The 21,754-nt window shown below is 46.1% G+C and overlaps 1 protein-coding gene across 1 annotated transcript; it reads left to right on the forward strand.

Moving 5' to 3' along the window:
* Positions 1-2,186: 2,186 nt before the first annotated feature.
* Positions 2,187-14,519, forward strand: CCDC198 (coiled-coil domain containing 198). The gene is made up of 6 exons (XM_054635408.2): positions 2,187-2,370; positions 6,006-6,082; positions 11,803-11,889; positions 12,921-13,019; positions 13,444-13,609; positions 14,311-14,519. The coding sequence occupies exons 1-6, from the start codon at positions 2,187-2,189 to the stop codon at positions 14,517-14,519; spliced, it is 822 nt and encodes a 273-aa protein (XP_054491383.2).
* Positions 14,520-21,754: the final 7,235 nt, after the last annotated feature.

Here is a 21,754-nt window from a genome sequence, read left to right on the forward strand (position 1 = left end):
TCTGCATTGGAAGGAGTGATGAATCTGACTCCATGTTCTCCAAAGGCTAATTTATTATTTTATAATATGTATCAAAGTATATAAAATATATATTAAAGTATATATATTTAATATATAATATACATATTAATATATATTTTTGTAATTATTTTATAATATTATATTAAAGATTACTATACTATACTAAAGAATTCAGAAAGGACACCTACTAAAATGCTAAAAAGCTAATAATGAAAACTGGTGACTCTTTCCAGAGTCTCAACACAGCTTGGCCCTGATTGGCCATTGAGTGTAAACAACTCCCAGCAGAACCCAATGAAACAATCACCTGTGGGTAAACAATCTCCAAACACATTCCACATGGGCACAACACAGGAGAAGCAAATGAGATAAGAATTGTTTTCCTTTTCTCTGAGGCCTCTCAGCTTCCCAGGAGAAAACTCCTGGGTGAAGGGATTTTTCCAGAGAATGTGAATGCCACAGTTGCCCTTGGTTCACCTTTGCCCTGTGTGAAGGGGGGTGACAAACTCTGCCCTGAGTTGTGGCACTGCCCTGCCCTGGAGCTTTCCCAGTATCTTCCTTAAACCAAGGGCATCAGAGCACTTAGCAGCCAATGATTTCATTTTGACTGCACTAAATTTGCTTAAAAATCCAGTTCTAGTGGGATCATCATCACTTACAAGTTCCAGCTGAGTTTTTAAAGCAGTGAATGACATGGGAGAAAGGGATAAAATTCTTCCAGCTCTCCTGGGAGGGACTGTGGGCTGTCCCTAAAGGCACTGTATGGGACCAAAGCTCCTCCAGCCCCATGGTTCTACAGCACAGTACTCAGGAATTTCACTGAACTTCACAGATAGACAAAATAAAATAACATTTTGCATCAAATAACCTCAAATTCAAGAGAAGGATGAGCATCCCTGACCAGGATCTCAGCTGATCCCAGTGACCTGCAGCAAGGGCATCCTCCTGCAGCTCCCCCTCACCCCAAACCTCCAGCTGCTGCTCTTGGGCTCTTTGCTTTACAGAGTAAAACTCTCTGAGAAGGGAACATGGGCAGGAGAGGGGACTGGGGAGTGTGGGGAGCCTGTCAGGATTTTGACAGCACCTGGGTAAAACACCAGATAAAGCACCATGGGCTTGAACATCCACGTGGGTTTCCAGTGCTCCCACACATCCATCACTGCATTTAATTAATTATTTTCCCAAGCTGCTTAACAGGAATGACCTGTTCTCAGCTGGGGGGGGAAGGTAATTAAAATAAAAAGGGAAAATAGACAGTGAGCATTGAAAAACTCTGGGGGGAATCAGGGCCTTGATTTTACATTTTCATTTGAAAAGAAGAAGGGAAAATAAAAATACAGGCCAGGCTGCTCTGCTCCCTCGTGCCCTGGGAAAAGCAAAGTCCTGAGAGATGTTGGTGCTTTGTGGCTGAAAACATGAACTGGTTGGGATCTTCCAGGGATGAATATTTTCTTCTGGGTGCAGCCTGGTCTAATGGAAAATATCCCTGCCCATGGCAGGGGGATGGAACCAGAAGATCTTTAAGGTCCTTTCCAACCCAAACCCTATTACGATCCTATGCTTCTATGAACTATCAAATATGACTCACTTTTACCAATATTCTCAGTTAGTTTTGTCCTAAAGCTGCTTTTTTTTTTTTCCTGCAGTGTCCTCAGCCAGCAGCAGTAAAGGTGGGGGAAGCTCCTAGGCCAGGCTTTATTCCTAGGCCAGGCTTTATTCCTAGGCCAGGCTTTATTCCTAGGCCAGGCTTTATTCCCAGACCAGGCTTTATTCCTAGGCCATGCTTTATTCCCAGGCTGCTTCTCCCATGCAGGATGGAAGCACTTTAACCCTTCTGGAGCTCCAGGGATTGAATTTCCTTCCAGAACCTGAAGATTTAGCACAAAAGCTGCTTGAAGAAATACCTGCAGGCCAGCTGAGGTGGTGGCCTTGGTTGGAAATCTCTTGTAGGTAAAAACCAAAGTTTCTCCAGGCCTTGGCACTGGCTCCAGAGCTCCTCTTCCTGCAGGGGAATGGCTGGGGATGGATCAATGTTTAACCAAGTTGGGAAGGACGTCTGTGGGAGCTGGCAGGGCCCTGGGTGGCTCCCAGAGATCCCTCTCATGCTCAGGGAGGATGGTGCCTGAGGGCTTTCCCTGCTCCCCTCAGAGCCCGGCCTCAGCAGGATGGGCCTGAGCTCCTCCAGGGTGCCCAGGGTGGCCCCAGTGCCCGCCCAGGGGGATGGGCCCGCGCTGGGTGCCCTGCAGGGGCTGCCCACAGAGCCAGGCCGGGCCCCAGCCTGGGCACAGCCGATATTGCAGCTGGAACTGCCTCCTCTGAGGGAGACCCGGTACGGGAGAGCCTCTGCAGGTGAGGGGGCACGGCTGGGACCTTGTTGGCACCTGGGGTCACCGGGGCTGAGGCTTTGCTGGCTGCTCTGGGGTGGGTGCAGGGGGGGCGGTGCTGCCTCAGCTGCTTTGTGCCGTTTCTGCCATTTCCAGTGAGAAGAAAATGCCCACCGCTTGTTTTTAAAGTTTTAAAAGTTTAATAGTAATAAAATGGTTATAAGAATAGCAATATAATTAGAGTAATAATAATTTGGACAGTTTGGATTAGGACAATATGAGACAATAAAAACAAAGAGTTACAGACAGTCCGGGTACCTTTTTCTGGGCAAAATAAGCCCGAAAAAGGCCCCACGTTAACAGAGGATTAACCCTTAAAAACAACAGCCTGTTGCGTATTCATACATCTCATACATGATGCATAAATTCCATTCAAACACAGGATTCTGTCTGGGCAGTGTCAGCTTCTTCCTCTGAATCCTGAGAGTGTCTTCAGGGCTGAGCGAGGCAGGAAGTTCATTTCTCCTGGTAATGGAGCAATAAATTCTCTTTCTCTGAAAGATTCAGGTGTCCTGTGGCTGCTACCTCGCTGTGAGTCCTTTCTTTAGAAAAAAAGTATCCTGCATAGCATAGTTTCTATTTTAACCTTATGTGATAACCTAAAACTGTATTTAACACACTACTTAATAAAATTAATACAGCATAGATTTCTAACATAACACATCTACTATTCATTTTAATATTTGCCAAAAGCCAATCATAAAATACGCATTTTTCACAGCAGGATGTTTCAGCTTTGGGAAAACTTATTTTTCCCCTTCCACTGTTTTGGAAAGTGTCTCACTCAGCAGAGCCCAGCTCCTTGCTCTCATCAGACACCCCTGGGAACAGCCCAGCATCCCCTGGCACCCCCCTGTGACCCCATCCCAGCCCTGTCCTGCCCCTGCCAGGCACAGCTCTGCTCTGATCAGCATCAGACCCTGGCCAGGTAAAGCTCAGCACTGGGATCAATGACGAATTTCCAGGAGCAGAGGAAGGCAGACAGCCTGGCTGTGCTTCCCTACGAGCAGCCTCTAAACTCCATCCACTCCCAAATCCTTCCCAGAGCCCTGCATCCATCTGGAAGAGGAGGTGCAGCTCTCCACAAGGAGCTGGATGCTGACAAATGCTTCCCACAGCTCTCAGGGGAGTGTGAGGAGAAACATCCATGAAAACCAGGGGGGTGTGAGGAAGGGCGAGGCAGAGGGAGGAGGATCTGCACCCCCAGCACCCCCTCCCTGCTTTTCCATTCCCAAAAATCAATTTCTGACCCACACCAAGAGGTGTTAAGCACTGCTGCTTCACCAGAGGCTGGATATTTCCTCCTGGATCATTCATTGGGTGGCATCAGGAGGCAGTGAAAGCAAATGAACCTCTAGAGTGATAGCAGAGACATTCCCAGAACTGAGGTTTTGGGGAGAATACAAATCAGGTCTTGCTGTAGAAAAGCAGGTTTTAAATACTCCACGAGAGCAAGAACAACCAAATGTTCCTGTTCTGGGAAATTATCACCGAGCATTTAACAAATGCTTGTTAAAAAAGGTGTATTTTATTAAAAAATTAATACATGCAATCTTCCATTACTTTCCATTTTCAGAAACGAGATGAGTATGCTCAGGAGGACTTGAGTGAAGTATTAGCTTGAGCTGCTGTCTAAATAAGCAGGGCCTCCCAGAGAACTGGTTTTATTTGGTTTGTGAGGGTTCAGCTTGGCTTATTTGAAACCCAGATTCCCCCAGAGGGGAGGATCTGCTGCTGTTGAAGTGCAAGGGTGAAAAACAGGAGAACAGGAGCTACAGCAGGAGAACAGGAGCCACAAGGATGCCTTGAGCTGGAGTTTGGTGATTTGGGGACATCCAGCCCCCAGTCCCCAGTTCTGTATCTGCAGAGGATAAGGACAAATGTCCTGCATGGATAGGAGGGAGGGAAAAATTCAAAACAACCCCAAACACAAGCCATCAAACCTCATAAGGGAGAAATAACTTCCTCAAAGCCCTGCCCTTCACCTGGACAAGCTTCTCCTAAGGCACAGCCACCTCCCTGTGCTGTGTCCCTGTTCCCATCTCCATGGGCCCCCTCCTTCCCTGTTCCTTTCCCCTCAGAAATTCCCTGAGGAATTTCCAGGGAAATTCCCTGGAATTATTGCCTCTATCTGCAGCACCCACTGCCTGCAGATAGAGGCAGTAACTCCCTTTTTCTCTAACAAGCTGCTGTTCCACCAGGTGCTCCCTGCAGATGAGGTTGGTCTCCAGAGGAGCCTCCTGTGCTGGAAATTTTCCCCTCAGGCTCCCATTCCTGCATGTGTGGAGCAGCCAGAGCTTCACTCCATGGTTAAACATTGCCAGGGCTCTGCAAAACATTTACCTGATGGAGGAGTCACCATCTCCTGTGTCCCAGCACCTCACAGGAGGAGGAAATTCCTCTCTCTGAGGGTGGTGGGGCACTGGCACAGGGTGCCCAGAGAAGCTGTGGCTGCCCCTGGATCCCTGGCAGTGCCCAAGTGTTCCAAGGATGGGGCTTGGAGCAACCTGGGATAGTGGAAAGTGACCCTGGGATAGTGGAAATTAGGAAAAAAAATGATCTTTAGAGTCACTTCCAACCCAAACCATTCCATGATCCTGTGGTTGTCTCCTCTCTCCCAAGAGCCCAACCTGGGGATCTTCCCTGAGGTTCAATGAAGTGCCCCATAAACTGACCTCCAAAATACTGCTTTTCTTGTTAAATATGACTAAAATTTGATTAAATTTGACATAAAAAAAGATTAAATTTGACATCAGCTAATGTTCTTCCTGCACTTTATCCCCAACTCTCCTCTGCTCAGCCACATCTCACTGAGCTCCATGTGTAAAATGTCATTTGGGTGCACCAGGACAGTCTGTTGGGGTGAAAAGGTGGGATGAACAGATAAAATGTTGTGTGAAAGAAATACTTCCTGCACATGCAAGTATTTATTTGTGCAAGAAAAGAACAAAAGGGGCAGTGGTGTCCAGCTGAGAGCACCAGCACAGAACAGACCCCAGCCCAGATGCTGTCCAGGCCTCAGAGAAAGCCCTGCCCTAATAACTAACAGGGATCACTGGTGTGTGACACGTTCTTTTGGGCTGAGTTCAGGGTCTGGGAATGCACCCAGCCCTTCCCCTCCTGCTGCTGCTGCAGCCCAGCCCTGCCACAGGCAGCAAATCAGCAGAGGTATTGCTCAGTCCCACCAAAAAATAACAATAATCAGGTGCTGAGCAGTAGGAAAAGACCCAACCTGCTGCCTGGGCCTGACTTTAACAGGGCAGGCAGCAGAATCAGGGATTGCTTGGCCAGCTGGTGGTTACAGGGCATGGGATGAGAAGAATCCCTCGCCCACCCAAATCCCAGGGGCTGGGAGAGGCCACAGGAGACACAAGGATGGTGATGGTCACATTTAGAAGCATGAGTGGCTGTAGAGGCATTTGTTAGAAATCACAGGCACACCCACTTTACTTCTGCAGCCAATAGAATATTCCACGTGTCACTGGAATACACAGCCAGGGACTTCAGTGGGACATGCCAACCAAAAAACAGGGCACAAAGCTATTGCTGAGTGCACCTGATCACCCAAAAACAGCTTCATCCATTTCTTCAACCTTTAAGGGCCCCTCTCTTGGAACACCTTGCCAGGACAGGATGGGACCAGCATCATCAAGCAGCACCCACCTCGAAGGCCTCAGGTAAGGCAAATTGAAATATTTGTCTCCTCAAGCCAGGTCTCACAAGCTCTTGGAGATCTATTTCACACCCAAGATAGCTCAGCTACCTCAGAAGGCATAAAATCAGCAGGATGGCTTCTGTAGTAGTGTTGGAAATAAAAAAGTGTTAATAAAAGGCAAAATAACCAAACTCTTTAAGAGAAAAACAGCCAGGTGCAAGAGGTTCTTGCTCTTGGTAAAACACTTCACAAAAGTGATTTGTTTCTTTATTCTCTTCTTTTTTTTAGTAAATTGCTCAGGTGGGACTTTTTGGCTCTTGTCTAATGAGGTGAAGTCCCCCAAGTCCTATGAGGTGGCTTTTTCACTGAGGAGAGAAACTTCTGGGGTTTTTTCTTTTTTAAGGAGACAAAGGATGGTTTTGTCACTCCATCAACAGGGGGGCACATTCCAACATCGAGTGTGGAACCTCCCTGGGAGCTGCTCTGATGGACCCCTCCCCGTGGGCTTTTTGGGCACAGGGACACTGTCACAGCACCAGGGGGAGAAGAAAATACCCTACAGCAAACAAATACCCTACAGCAAATACCCTACAGCAAATAAATACCCTACAGCAAATACCCTACAGCAAATAAATACCCTACAGCAGCACAAGGGGGGAGCCCTGCTTTTGGGTGATCACTTGTGTGCTCTGGAGACACCCAGCAAGGACAAGTGTCCCAGGGTGGGACACAGGGCCACCTCTGCTGGGATGTCCCATTCCTGCCCAAAACTCAAACCCCACGGCTCTACCTGACCTAACAGCCAAGATTTGCCTCCACACAAGGGCTACCCAGACATAACTAAAGCTCAGAAATACCCTCAAATCTGTATTTCTCTCCCCTGTACTTTGTGGTGATTGTGAGGGTCCCCAGCATGAGGTGAGAGATAAGAATTTGACTCCATGTTCTCAGAAGGCTGATTTATTATGATATGATATACTAAAACTAAACTAAAGAAAGAGAGAGGATACATCAGAAGGCTTCACAAGAGTGATGATGAAAGCTCGTGACTGACTCCTCAGTCTGACACAGCTGATGGTGATTGGTCATTAAGTAAAAACAATTAACATGGAACCAATCAAAGATGTACCTGTTGGTAAATGATCTCCAGACCACATCCCAAGCAATCAGATAATTCTTGTTTTCATTCTTTTCTGAGGCTTCTCAGCTTCCCAGGAGAAGAAATCCTGGTGAAGGGATTTTTCTGAAAATATCGTGGTGAGAGTACTTGGCACTGGTGAGGCTACAGCTCAAATCCAGTGTTCATCCATGGGCATTTCTTCCTAATATCCAACCTGAATCTGCTTGGAGCTACCTGGTCTAGTGAAAAGGGTCCCTGCTCATGACAGGGTTGGTCCTTAAAGTCCCTCCCAACCCAAAAAATTTCAGGTTTCCATGATCCTGTGAACAGTAAACCCACTGGAGCAAGGATTCTTTGCTTGAGACCTCCTTGCTGTGATTATGATCTTTTAAATGTAATAAAGAAACAGAAGAGCCACCAAATGGGGTCACTTAAACCTGCTCCCCTCAGGGCTGTGGCTCTGGGTGACACTGGTGGCTTCAGAGCTCAGAGGTTGCCACCAGCTATGGGATAACTTGTCCCTGGGTCTGGTGGGATGCTGCAACGGTGGCATCTGAACTGAGCCCTGAAAACACCCTGAAAACTGTGAAAAACGCCAATAGCTTGTTTTTAAAATTTTAAAAGTTTAATAGTCTGGGTACCTCTTTCTGGGCAAAATAAACCCCAAAAAGGACCCACATTAACAGAGGATTAACCCTTAAAAACAACAGCCTGTTGCATATTCATACACCTCATCCATGATGCATAAATTCCATTCAAACACAGGATTCTGTCTGGGCAGTGTCAGCTTCTTCCTCTGAATCCTGATGGCATCATCCTGTCTGAGTGAGGCAGGAAGAAGTTCATTTCTCCTGATAATGGAGCAATAAATTATCTTTCTCTGAAAGATTCAGGTGTCTGTGGCTGCTGTCTAGCTGCCAGTCCTCTCTTAAAAAAAGGATCCTACATAGCATAGTTTCTATTTTAACATTTTGTTATAACCTAAAACTATACTTAACACACTACTTAAGAAAATTAATACAGCATCACTTTCTATCACAACACATGGAATATTCATTTTAATATTTGCAAGAAGCCAATCATACAATATGCATTTTTCACAAAAACTGTGGTATGGAATCATAGTTTCCTTCGGAAACCTCTGACCAGCACGGAATTTTTAATTATTGATTTTATTTCCATCCACCGTGTGTTATTGAGATACTTATTGTTAACACTCACCCCAGGACACAGACTCTGTCAATCCTACCCTGTTCTGCTGCTGCTCCTAGGGAGTGTTCCCAACTCCAGCAAAAGCCTTTTCCATGTGGGAATACTCTCAAAGGCAGAGCAGCAGGACGATGTGGCCTTCTCAAGGACTTGGAGCATCTTGGTCAGAGAATCTTTCCAGATAAAAACCTGTTCACAAAAACTAAAGGGAAAAATCAATTTTCCAGCCTGGGACATGTGGGATCTCAGCACATCGTTCCCGATGTCCAGAGATGCCAGGAGAACCCTTGGGGGTTTCGAAAACCCTGGAATGTTGCCAAGAGTGTTTGGTGGCTTGATTTTGATCCATCCACAGAAGTAACAAGAGTCTGAGGACAAGAGAATCACTTTAGAGTAAAAGGTGTAAAAGAGACACATTTAGAGGGTGAGATATAGACTTTAAGGTTTTTGGTACAGGGGGGTTATGGAGACAAGATGGAGGGATCAGGGCGTGTCTTGTCCTTCTTCTTTCTTCTTCTTGTCCTCCATCTCCTGTGATGATGTTGGCACTTAGAGATTGGTTTATGGTGAAGGTACACTTGCCAACATGAGCGAAAAGCATTGGGAAATAAAGGTAAATATTGTATACGTAGGTTTTAGTATAAAAAGACATGACCGCCCCGTGGGTGGTCAGAGAGTGCCTGTGACTGCTTGCAGATCAGACCTCTGTTGGGCAGACAGAAAAATTTTGTAGATAAGAAATAATAAACAACCTGAAGACCGAAAAACTGAAGAGTCCAGACTCGTCCTTTGCATCGCGCCCACCAAAGAACCACTCTACCTGTGTCGGGGCAGAGACAGACAGCCGGACCCGACAGGGACAGAGTTTTACCCAGTCTGGGTTTTTTTGGCGTGCCCAGCGGGGCAGGGTGATGGGCTGGGGGTGTGGGAGGTTTTCTGCCTCCATCCCCCCTGCGCTGGTGGCCCCAGTGCCCTCCTGGGGTGATGCCAGCCTGGAGCACGGCTTGTGGTGGCACATGCTGCCATCTAGTGCCACCTTCCAGCTTCGTGTTTGGCTTTTTGCGGGGTTTTAATGCTAAGAGATGTGCACTGTCATGTTTTCTGAAAAATCCCTTTGCCAGGATTTCTTCTCCTGGGAAGCTGAGAAGCCTCAGAGAAAAATGGAAAAAATATCATCTGATTGCTTCTCCTGTTGTTGTTTCGCTCTTTGGAATGTGGTTTGGAGATTGTTTGTCCAACAGGTGAATGTTTGATTGGGTTCATGTGAATTGTTTTTACTTAATGGTCAGTCACCAGCAGCTGTGTCAGACTGAGGGGTCAGTCATGAGTTTTCATTATCATTCTTGGTAACCTTCTGTCTGTATCTTTTCTCTATTCTTTAATGGAATGGAATGGAATGGAATGGAATGGAATGGAATGGAATGGAATATAATATAATATAATATAATATAATATAATATAATATAATATAATATAATATAATATAATATAATATAATATAATATAATATAATATAATATAATATAATATAATATAATATATAAATCAGCCTTCTAAGAACATGGAATCAGACTCATCTCTTCACCTTGTCCTGGGGACCCTGCAGATATCACACTTGGCACTGGGGACTAGGGGGGAATTCTTTTCATGACACTGATTTTCCCTCCTGCATTTTTACACAGATTCAAAATGACAGCTCAGGATTCAGAAGCAGTTCAGTGCAGACATGGCCCTTTTGAGTAGTAACTTTTTTTTTGTTAGGGTTGGGATTAAATGTGTGAGATGGTATTTTTTGTTTGGATTTACATGTTTATTAGTTTTTATTTATATTATAGTTTTATAAATTGTGAGTTTTATAGTATTTTATTTTAATAAATTTTAAAAATGGAGTTGTATCTGTTTTTTATAAGGTTTTTAAGGATAAATTGTTTAATGAAGAAATGACACTTAAATTATTTTTATTTTTAACAATAACTAATTATTTGTGATTTGTAATGTGGACTTTTAAATTTAATTATATAATATTACTTACACTTATGAAGAAGGTGAAGAAGAAGGACTAATTTTTGTTATAAAATTTTTATCTTGTTTGATATATATTTTAAATAATATATTTAATATCTAATATATATTAATAATATACTTAATATATAATAAATATGAAATATGAAATATAATATTAATATTATGTTTATTATTTCATATTTAATATATAAATATGAAATAATAAATATATATTAATTGTAAATCAAATAGATTCAATATAAAAATATTGAATAATGTATAAATATTATTTTAATCAATATTTTAATATATATTTTGAAACTTTAGACCCTAGGTTTTCTACTATGTAATATTATACACTTTTATTTAAACTATATACTCATAATCTTAGTTATATTTTTTAATTTTGGAAATCTTCTCCATGGCCTCACGTCAAATGCAGTGTTCTTTGGGGGGTCAGTTCCTGGTAGCACAGAAAATCTAAAATTCTCAGTAACCAGGCTTCCAACATGTCCCCATTTATTGGCCACTTGTTCATAATCAAGGAGTTAATTGTGTCCCAAATAAAATATAAGTCATAAAAATATAATTTTTATTAAGCTGTACTGAGCTCCTCTTCTAGGAGGGAACTCCAAGTGGAATCACCAGCCCTGGGAGTGTTCCAAAATCGTGTGGATGTGGCACTGGGGACATGGTTTGGTGCTGGACCTGGCAGTGCTGGGATAATGGTTGGGCCTGATGGTCTGAAGGGTTTTTTCCATGGACACCAAGCCATTGAATGACCCAGCAACACCTCAGAGCCTGGCATGACTTAAGGAGGCTCCTTGAGATAAAATCCATGCTCAGAGCTGCCTGTAGAGCAGGGCTCTGCCTGTTTTCACCTGCCACCAGAAAAGGAACTTTGTGCCTGTACTTCTGCACAGCTCTGCAGAGAGAGGCCTTATTTATTAAGGCAAATAAGATGTTCTTATTTAGGCTGGACAGAGGGAATGGTGCTCCAAGTCTCCTCTAATTGGGATCTGCCCTTTGATGACCTGATAGGATTTTTAAGATGATTAAATTACACACACTCAGCTTTTCCATGAAGCAATCTGAGCTGTGGTTTTGCTTCACTCTGGTCTTGGATGGAGCTGTGGGCATTGTTGGGGCTCAAGGAGAAATACCTGCAGGGATGGAATTACTGTCAAACTGGGGCTTTGCTGCCTGTGCTGAAATGCAAAAGGTTTCCCCAGTTTTGCCACTCCTGAAGGACCAAATGGTGCTCATCTCCCTGAGATGCCAAACTCCTCCCTGTATCCCAAGCAGCTGGGCCAGAATTGGAGCTGGTGGAACGTCAAGGTAGTTTCATATCCTGTTTTATGGTCCTGTGGAATGAGCAATGCTAAATGTTATAAATACTGGACTTGCAGAGGCTTGAACCTGCCATCCCTCCCCAAGCAATCACTCCTGCGAAGCCCTGGAGTCAGCCAGCAGTGGCTGCAAGCCCAAAACCAAAGGTAAGTGCATGAGTTTGTGCCCTTCCCCAGGTCATTCCTGGCTGCAGGCTCCTTTCCCTCCCCCTTGGGGCACCCTGAAGGGCAGAGGTTGGTGTTTAACCCCTGGCTGTGCTCCTGTCCCTGGCTGAGCCCAGGACACTGAGCTGAAATGCTGCCGTGTGGGTGAGAGGATCCAAAATAAGGGGAAAGCTTCCTGATCTCCAGCATGACAGTTCCCTGGATGAGATGGACCTGCTGAGCCAGGATATTTAATACTTCAGAGGCTAAAAGTATGAGAGGCATATTTTTAAATGAGTTATTTGAGCACCCATCACTTGCAGTTGGTGGGGAGAAGGGAGCGACCTCCTCGCTCTCCCTGACAGGAATTTGGAGCCAGGTGGGGCTCAGGCTCCTGCCAGGGAACAAGGAATGAGAGGAAGTGGCCTCAACTTGTGCTAGGAGAGGTTTAGATTGGATTTGAGGGAAAATTCCTTCACTGAAAGCATTGCCAAGCATTGAACAGGCTGTCCAGGGCAGTGGTGGAGTCACCATCCCTGGAGAGATTTCAAAGCCGTGTGGATGTGACACTTGGGGACATGGGTCAGTGGTGGCCTTGGCAGTGCTGGGAGGACAGCTGGACTCTATGATCTTAGACACCTTTTCCAACCTTAACAATTCCATAAGTCTGGTTTAAAGGCTGCAAACACTGTGTGCCACAAACAGCCCCTGCAGCCCCAAATATTCAAATGCCGTTCTTCCCTTTGGATCATGAGATTATCTTGGAGAACCAGCTCCAGGCAGTAACACCTGGGGGGGGGGGCAGAAGCACGAATACATCGTTTTAATGAAGTTTTTTCCCCTCCTGCCCCTGAGCTGTGGGATAAACTGCAAACACAGTGGAAATCTGTGCTGAATTCCTGCAAGTTGGCAACACCGGGAGATGCTGGCTGGATTTATCTAGGAGTGCCCGAGGGGTTTGTGAGCTGGTGGCTCTTCCTTTCTCTTTCAGAAAGTGCAAGGTGTATTTATTTGCATCTTTAAATACCTTGTAGGTGCTGGAGAAGAGGGGGCAAAGCCTGAATCTCCTCCCTGGCAGGAGGCAGCACTTGCACAAGCTTCAGATGCTGGACTTGACCCGCAAGCGACGAGAGGTAATGCCAAGGTGGATTTGGGGAGGGGATGGGGGTCTCTCTCCCATGGGCCAGGAGGCTTCAGACCTTTTGCTAGGAATAGGAAATGAAGCTTTCCCTGAGTCTTAGGCCGAGGGCTGGTGGGGAGCATCCCCAGGCCCCTGTGATCAGCAATTACCTGTGATTTTTCCGACGCTGTGCCCTCATTTGGCCATGACTCACAGAGAAACCAAAAAATCCCTGTCCCAGTCATGTCCTGTCATGTATCCAGTCTGGCAGATTCCATTTGCTCGGGTTAAACTACTCGACTGTGCAATTATTTCCAGGGCCAACGCCCTAACGCTGTGCCACGTCGAGCTATTAAAGCACATTAAAACACATTAAAACACATTAAAGCACATTCGCGCCTCTGCTGCTTGTGTTGACAACTCATTTGCAAACCCAGGCGGAGCTGAAGAGGAATCTCCACAGGGAGGCGAAAATCAATAAGCAAAACATCAAGGAATTCAGCCCCAAGGATGTCCTTGACACTCCCCAGAGGGGTGACAGCACCAGCAGCCCGGACCCCATCCCTGCTGGGCACAATCAGCGTTTTCCTGAAGACGACCCTGGTAAGCGGAATAATTTTCCAAGGCGATGCAAAACTCACCCGCCCTCCTAAATGTCATCAGAGAAATTTCCCTGTGCAAGATTCTTCCACTGCTCCACCTCCTGCAGTGATGAGAAGCAGGTTCAGGGGGGAAGGGGCTGTGTTTGCAGGACAAAGCACTGGAATGCTCCAGAGAGCTCTCGGGGGTAAGTGTGACACTCACTGAGGCTGATCACTTTTTAGGTTTAGGGTTTTTCCCCCACTGTCCCTACAGAAGTGGATCTCAGCTACCTCTGCATCCTGACCTGTCCAAGGGATGAGCCCTGTCCTGCTTTGCCTGCAGGTGAAAACCTTTGGCACAGGCTGGGAATGTGGAAGGCTGGAAGTGCTTAAATCAGTGATAAACTCACTGAAGGTGCAATTCCACCAGGAGCAAGGGGAACAAACCTGGCTTCCTATTCCCTTGTGGCTCTCCACCTCAGCTCTCTTCCCCTTGGGGATAAAGCCATATTGCCAGACTCTGTAATTTCACCAAACATCATCCTGAGTGTGTTACACCTCCCCTGCCCCAGACATGGGCTCTGGTCTTATAGGGAGCTCTCAGGATTTTCCTTACCTGCTGTCTACAGCCATTCCCAGCTCAGCTCCAGGTGACTGAGCAGCTCTGCAGCTGATATTTTATTTCTGATATTTTATGATATTTTATTTTTTTCTCTCCCCCAGGACTCTGCAGGGCTGAACCCTCTCCAGACAGGAGGGGGAAGGTTGACCTGTGGTTCTGCAGGGAGCCACGGACCAGGGATCTGTTCTGGGACTCCTCCAGCACAGACTCAGAGGAATGGGAAGAGAGGATTCACCACAAACCCACACTCGTGAGGACCAAGACAGAGAGAATTTCCCTCTTTGATGACTTCTTTGACAGGGATTTCTAGTGGCATGCGCCAAAGAAACAAGCCCCAGCTCTGGAGGGGCTGGGATCCCCCCAGATGGATGGGCTGGGGCTGGAGACAGTGAGTGTGGAGGAGTGAGGAGAAGATAGGAAAAGGCAGATATGTCACAGACATCTTTTCACTAAAAATCCTCTTAGGATTTTTTCCCTTCTGAGGAGCTGAGGCATAAGAAACAAAATGTAAGCAATGGTTATCTGCTGCTGGGGAATGCATCAGGTGGATTTTTCATTGGCCCATCTTGGATGTTTATAATTAAGGGCCAATCAAGGCCAAGTTATCTTGGACAGAGTCAGGGAGAGCTGCCTTTGTTATCATTCTTCTTATTCTATTCTTAGCTTTGCCAGCTTCTGAGGACACCTGTCCTTCTATTTCTTTTTGTAATATATATATATATCATAAAATAATCAACTAAGCCTTCTGAACATGGAGTCAACATTCTTGTCTCTTCCCTCATCCAAGAACCCCTGTGGTCACTGTCACACAGATATTTCTAGTTAAAAAATACAATTTTGAGCTGAAGGGGGCATTGCAGTCAAGTTCTGTACCTGTCCCAGATGCCATCCTTGTTCTAGACCACAGTCCCCTGATTTCTAAACCAGGGGTGTAATTGTGGCTTCTGAAAGCATTTTATTGTAGAATCAGAATGGTTTGCTTTGGAAGGGACCTTAAATATCATCTAATTCCAACTCTGTAAGTGCTGGAAGTGGAATTTCTGTGAGTGTGGGCCAGTGGAAAGGACATCTGGAAATGAGGAGCTCACTGATGTGGGGTGAACAAAAACCCTCTGGGTTGTGTGGCTGAATCAAAATTATTGGGGAATAAAGCCTTGGATGGAGCAACAGTGGAATGGGGTAGAGAGAGGAGGAGGGGGCTGGGGAAAGTTCTGGGTTAACCCCAGATATTAAATTTCAACTGAAATGAAATGTTTCTCTTGCCTTTGAGTTCCTGTTTAAACTGGGGCTAACCTTTTCAAAACCACAAACCCCAGTTCAAAATGCAAGGTAAAATGATTCCTTTAGAAAGTCTTTAAATTACATTTTTCCACATTTCTAAAATTCCTCTTTCACTTTTGTGGCTTTTGGTTTGTTTTTTTCAGTTTGTGGGGGGTTTTTGTTTGTTTGTTGGTTTTGGTTTTTTTATTATTTTCTTCCTGTCCTGCACACAGAAATACATGTACTTGCTTCAGAACTAACCACCAGATTTATATATAATCTGAAAAATCTGGCTTTGGTCCATTTTTTTTCCCTGTCCAGGGTTCAGTGCTGGGGAGTGATTGATGGAAATGGAGAAATCTCCATCTTTTCCTGCAGACACTCTCCCAGGAATGCTGATCAAGGCTGCAGCACCTCCCAGGGATTTTAACAAGCTGCCCTGTTGCAATCTGACATTTCCAACCACATTGAAAAATAGGATTATATGAAGGTGTCTGATCTATCAAAAATGCTCTTGCAGTTTCCATCTCACATAAACTGAATTTTTTTATTAAATGATCTCATTTTCCTTACAAAATAATTTGTTCCCTGAGAGGGAACTTCACCCAATTCTCCTGTATCCTGTCTGGTTGTCCCTGGAGGTCCATAAAGGCCACCAAGTTTGTGGATTTCCAGCACTTTATATAAAAGGAGATTTCAGTGAAATATCACTGTTATTTTAACGTGGCAAACTGGATAAGGAGAGGATTGGTGAAACACGAGGGAGGGAGGGAGAGATTTCCCCACCAGCCCTGATTGCCAGCACCAGCTTTGCCTCTGTTTGCAGCTGCAGGCCAAGGGCATCAACCCTTCCTGGTGCCTCCTGCTTCTCTCCCTCCCTTCCCACCTGGAACTGGAACTACCAGGGGGGCAAAGCATCCTCAGATCACTCCTTGCTGCAGGGCAGGGGCTCCAGGTGTAACAAACATCATTTACCACCACAGCACTTTCAGCTGGAGACCTGATCCTCTCATTTTTCAAGGCAGAAGAGCGAGATCTGAGTCAGTTCTGGGTTAGCCAGGACAGATGAGGCTTGTCCTGCATCCCTGTCCCCAACCTCTGCTCCCTCCCTCAGAGCTGTTGTGGGGTGTCTGCACTGCACCCTCAGATTCCTGATTTCCACAGCCAGGAAAAGAGCAGGAGACACATTTTTACACTTATTTAAGGGAGTGAGACACCCATGGCTGACTCACTTTCACCAGTATTTATCTTTATTGAAAATCCCCGGCAGAGCAGGAGCTGGAAATCACAAAGCCCTAAATCAAGCTGGAGCCTCCACAGCCAAGCTGCCCAGGACTGAGCTGCTGCTGTGTCCTGATTTCACCTGCTTTTGACATCCCTGAATGTATGGCCCATTACAGAATGTCTGCCTGCTCCCTGAGGAAAACTGCACTTTGGAGAAAGCCCACACACCATGTGGGATCTCAGCAGAACAACACAAAAACAAAGCCCAGCACAGGGAAGGAAGAAGAGGAATCATTTTAATGAGAAGGAGAGCTGCTCATGGCTAATGAGTCCATGGCTGGAGTCTGTGTGTTTTAAAATGCCCCAAGAACTTTGCTGATGAACACAGCCATTCTTTGTGAGCTGGAAAAACCCTGAGAGCTTCGAGCTCAGTGTTGAGGGTGTGCTGAAAAGGTCAATGATTTAATGGGCTGGAACAATTAATCTGGCACTTGTCTATACACCTGTTCTCTTAATGATGTGACACATCGTCCTTCTGTGTTCCCATCTGTCAACAATTAAGCTATAATTGGTGGAAATGCAATTTATCTCAGCTAGAGCTGATTAGTTCTCCAATAATGGTGTTGCCAGCCTTGGGGAAGAGTGCTGCCCACGGAGAAGTGTCTGTGGGCCACTCCATCCACATCAGAGCCTGTGCACAGAGACTCTCTGAGCATTAATTTACCAATCTGCAGTGTGCAGAATCTGCTCTTACAGAAGGGGGAAAATCAGCAAAGCTGCTCCCATCGCAGGGGGAATGGCTTCCACTGGCAGAGGGCAGGGGGAGATGGGATTTGGGAAGAATTCCTGACTCTGAGGGTGGGCAGGCCCTGGCACAGGGTGCCCAGAGAAGCTGTGGCTGCCCCTGGATCCCTGGAAATGTCCAAGGCCAGGCTGGACAGGACTTGGAGCAACCTGGGATAGTGGAAGGTGTCCCTGCCATGGCAGGGGGTGGAACTGGATGAGCTTTAGGGTCCCTTCCAATCCAAACCCTTCTGTGAGTCTGTGAAACACTTCTGGTGCTCAAAACTCTTTGACTGTGCTGTTCTTGGTTGTATTAATTCATCACAACCTGTAGAGAGGCAGGGGGCACCTCATCCTCTGCTCATGTTTTCTAACTTCCTTCCAGACACTGGAAATGAAAACATTTCCTTTGTGACTAAAGGTGAAGCACAGACTTTTCTACAAACTGCAGAAGATGGGGAAAAAAAAAAAAAAACCAAACCAAACCAGCCCAACCAAGCTCCCTCAGTGTGTGTTCTGCAACTCAGCCATGGAGACTCCAGGGAGAGGAATTCAGCTCCCAGTTCCAAATGCTGGAATCATCTGAAGGCTGAGCCAGGCCAGGCAGCTCTGGGGAGGACACAGCCTGCCCCTGACCACATCTGAGCACAGCCAGCTCCAACCCCAGTGACACCCACAGCAACCAGAGTCTGTGTCCAGCAGAGCCCCTCACCCCCCTGTGCCTCCCCAGGATAAAAATGTGATTTTGTGGCTATCCCACACTACCCAAAGCTTTAAGGCAAGGCTGAACCCTTCCTGCAGGTTAGAGGAGTCTCCACACAGGAGCTGTGCTGGAGAACCTGCTCAGCCCAGGTTCAGCACCTTCAGAGAACTCAGATTATCATTTTTCACCAAAACAGCAAAGAATGGAGATTTTACACAGTTACTGGTGTGGGTATGGAGAGCAGCAAATGGTACAGCCCCTACAGGAGATGTAGGACAGACCCCTGCCCCAAAGGACACCAGGGAAATGGTTAATGGGGAGATGTTTAGGATTTTATAGGATGTTTTTGTCAAACATGGCCAGAGCAAGCCAAGTTCTTCCAGCTCAGGGTTAACTGAACTCGTTTTGCTGAAATGTGAAATCAAAATGATAATGCTCAGCCTGAAGTCAGCACCAGCCTGGTAAAATCATTAGCAATGAAATGTACAATTTATAAGAGGAGATGTCAATGAACTGCACTTCTGTATTTAAAAATGAGCTGAGGTTGCTGCAACACCTCCGTTACTGTTCTTGAGAAAAAAAAAATTAATTACACTTAGCAAAGAGAGGTGTTAGGTAAATAAAGCTGAACAAAGCCACAGTGTAACTGGATCTCAGTGACTAGCCTGGATTAATGGGATTTTCTGCCCTCCCTGGGCTCAGTCCCACCTGGTGCTCAGAGCATTTGACTTGCTCAGGAGTGTCTGAGTCTCCAGCATCACATCCCATCCCCTTCCCCAGCGCACACAGCATTCCAAAGCAGGGAAAACCCCACCATCGGAGCCACTGGGATCCATCAGCATCCCTGTTAAAGCCTTTATGTGCCCTGGAAGGTGTGTGACAGGCTGGGATTGCTTCAATCTGCTTACACAAAGCTGCACAGAAAAGCCCCCGGGAGCAGCGGCTTGAGCAGCTCCTTTTCAGGCTGTACACCAAGATTAAAGCCTTATCACCAGCTTGGGAAAATACCCAGCTTGGCAGGTTTTTGTTTGCCTCACCAGGTACCCTCAGACTGCTCTGCCACAGCACAGCCCCAGAGCTGCTGCTTTCCCTCAGTCACAGCTCCCAGCTTCCTTCAGATAATTCCTGGAAAAGGTCAAGCCATGGCACAAGGGTCCTCTGGTGAATTAAGAGGAAGGAGGCAGCTCCTGTTTGTCTCTGAGCCCCTTCAGCTGTTCCTGGATCTGAGCTGGCTCTCCCTGGCAGCAGGGCTGCTGCAGGATCTCTGTCCCAATGGGAACAAAATCCAGGGATCTCTGTCCCAGTGGGAACAAAATCCAGGGATCTCTGTCCCAATGGGAACAAAATCCAGGGATCTCTGTCTCAGTGGGAACACAATCCAGGGATCTCTGTCCCAGTGGGAACACAATCCAGGGATCTCTGTCCCAGTGGGAACAAAATCCAGGGATCTCTGTCCCAATCCACCTCCACTGCTGTCACAGGGCTGCCCACAGATCCCTCCTGCTCTTGAAAGAGGCAGGAAAAAAAAATATTTATTTCTTGCTTAGCACAAGGGTTGGAGCTTTTTGCCACCTACTGACACGTTGTGGGAACAGCTCAGCCAGAGAATTCCTGCAGGAAGGCTCAATCCTGCCCTGGCTCTGGCACCCACCCATTGTAAAAGCAGGGCAACTCTGACATTGGGGAGAAAATTATGCATCTGATTCCACTGATATCAGAAGGCTGATTAATTACTTTATTATACTATATTATTCTACATTTTTTTAATATTACACTGAATCTGCCAAGCACTCAACTGCCCAGAATCTTGTGACTGTCATCCACACACCTGGAGTAAATTGGTCAGTGAATCAAAGCACTCACACCAGAATCCAATTAACAATTCCAATTAGTAATTACCAATTCCCTTCAGGTAAACAACCTTCCACGGTGCATTCCACTTGTGAACAACAAGAGCAGCAGCAACTGAGATAAGAATTGGGTTTTTTTCTTTCTCTGAGGTTCAGAGAATGTGAATCCCAGAAATTATCCTTGGGAAGTTGTGCTTTGCTTTTGTCTGTGAAGGGAAATGTGGCCACACCAGCCCTGGCTGAGAGGGACAGGGAAATAAAGCCAGGAGTGAGAGGGCACTTGGTGAGAGCAGCACTTCTCCCACAGAGTCCTACAACTCCCTGAACTGAAAGGGACTCTCAAGCATCACCAAATTTAACTCCTGGCCCTGCACAGACACCCCAACAACCCCATCCTGTGCCTGGAGCACTGTCCAAACGCTCCTGGAGCTCTGGCAGCCCCGGGGCTGTGCCCATTCCCTGGGGAGCCTGGGCAGTGCCACTCCCTGGGAGAAAAACCTTCCCTGATACCCAGCCTGACCCCCACTGACCCAGCTGCAAGTCCTCAGGCCCAGGGTTTGATTGGTCCTAGATCTATTTCCCTCTTTTCTCAGCCTTTGGGCACCTCATTTCATCATTCCACATGTGAGAAATCATTTTTCCTGGTGGCAGATCAAACCCTGCTTTCTTCCCCTTCTATCTTCATTTATTTTTTTCCCCCTTTCTCTTCCCCATAAATTCCCTTTCTGGCCAGGTTGGATGAGGCTTGGAGCAACCTGGTTTGGTGGAATTAAAGATGATTTTAAGGTCCCTTCCAACCCAAACCATTGTGGTATTCTGTGGCATGAGCCTTTCCAGAGTGTCCCCACAGGAGATGGCAGGGGAGCTGTGGATCTGGGGGATCCCCCACCTGCCCAGAGCCTCTCCCATGTTTGCTCCATGCTTTTGTTCACTCCCATCAATGCTGATGCTCCCCCTCAGGGATGGGGCAGAGCAAACCCTGCTGTGTTCCTGATCCAGCCCCAAATTTCCCTGATTTGCCCAAATTTCAGTTCCTCCTGACTCACAGCTGATACCCACCCTGGCATTAACTGCTGGTCCATGCAGCTGGGATTTAACACCCCAAATTATCCCTTTTACTCCATTAAAATATTAAATAACCACTCTTCTGTGAGGAAAAGGGGAGGAAAAGGAGCACTTTTGCAGTCACCTTTTGCAGATACACATTTCTAATTAAAACTGAGGACCAAGCTGGTGTCCCTCACTGGTGGCCACTTGTCCCCAGCTCCAAACAGTCCCCAAACCTTCCACAAATTCAGGCTGAGCTTAAAAACCAGGCATTACTCCTACTTAACACACAAGCCACCTCCTTCAGTTTAGCCAAGTTGACCTAAAAATGCAGATTTTTGCCACACAAAGATGCCTTTGAGAGCTGCTGGAGCTGATTTTTTTTTTTCCTCCAATGTTCTTCTTAGGAAAAAGCTTCTGAAGCTTCATTTTGGCTACATTGCACTACACAGGGACTGTGAGGCCATTGCTGCTGCCCTGGGGTGGGGATTGATAAAATAAGACACTTAATTTTTAAAATTTTGCTTAATTTTCTTAATTTTTCTTAATTTTTCCTAATTTTCAAAATGTGTCTATAGACCTTTGCAAAATGTATTTTAGAAAATTCTGTTTCTCCCTAAGAATCTCCCACTCTTTAAAGCCAAATAAACAGAAAGTCACTGAGGTTAAGAGCCAGGG

Source organism: Agelaius phoeniceus, chromosome 6 (genome assembly GCF_051311805.1).
Source record: "Agelaius phoeniceus isolate bAgePho1 chromosome 6, bAgePho1.hap1, whole genome shotgun sequence".
NCBI classification, from domain to species: Eukaryota; Metazoa; Chordata; class Aves; order Passeriformes; family Icteridae; genus Agelaius; species Agelaius phoeniceus.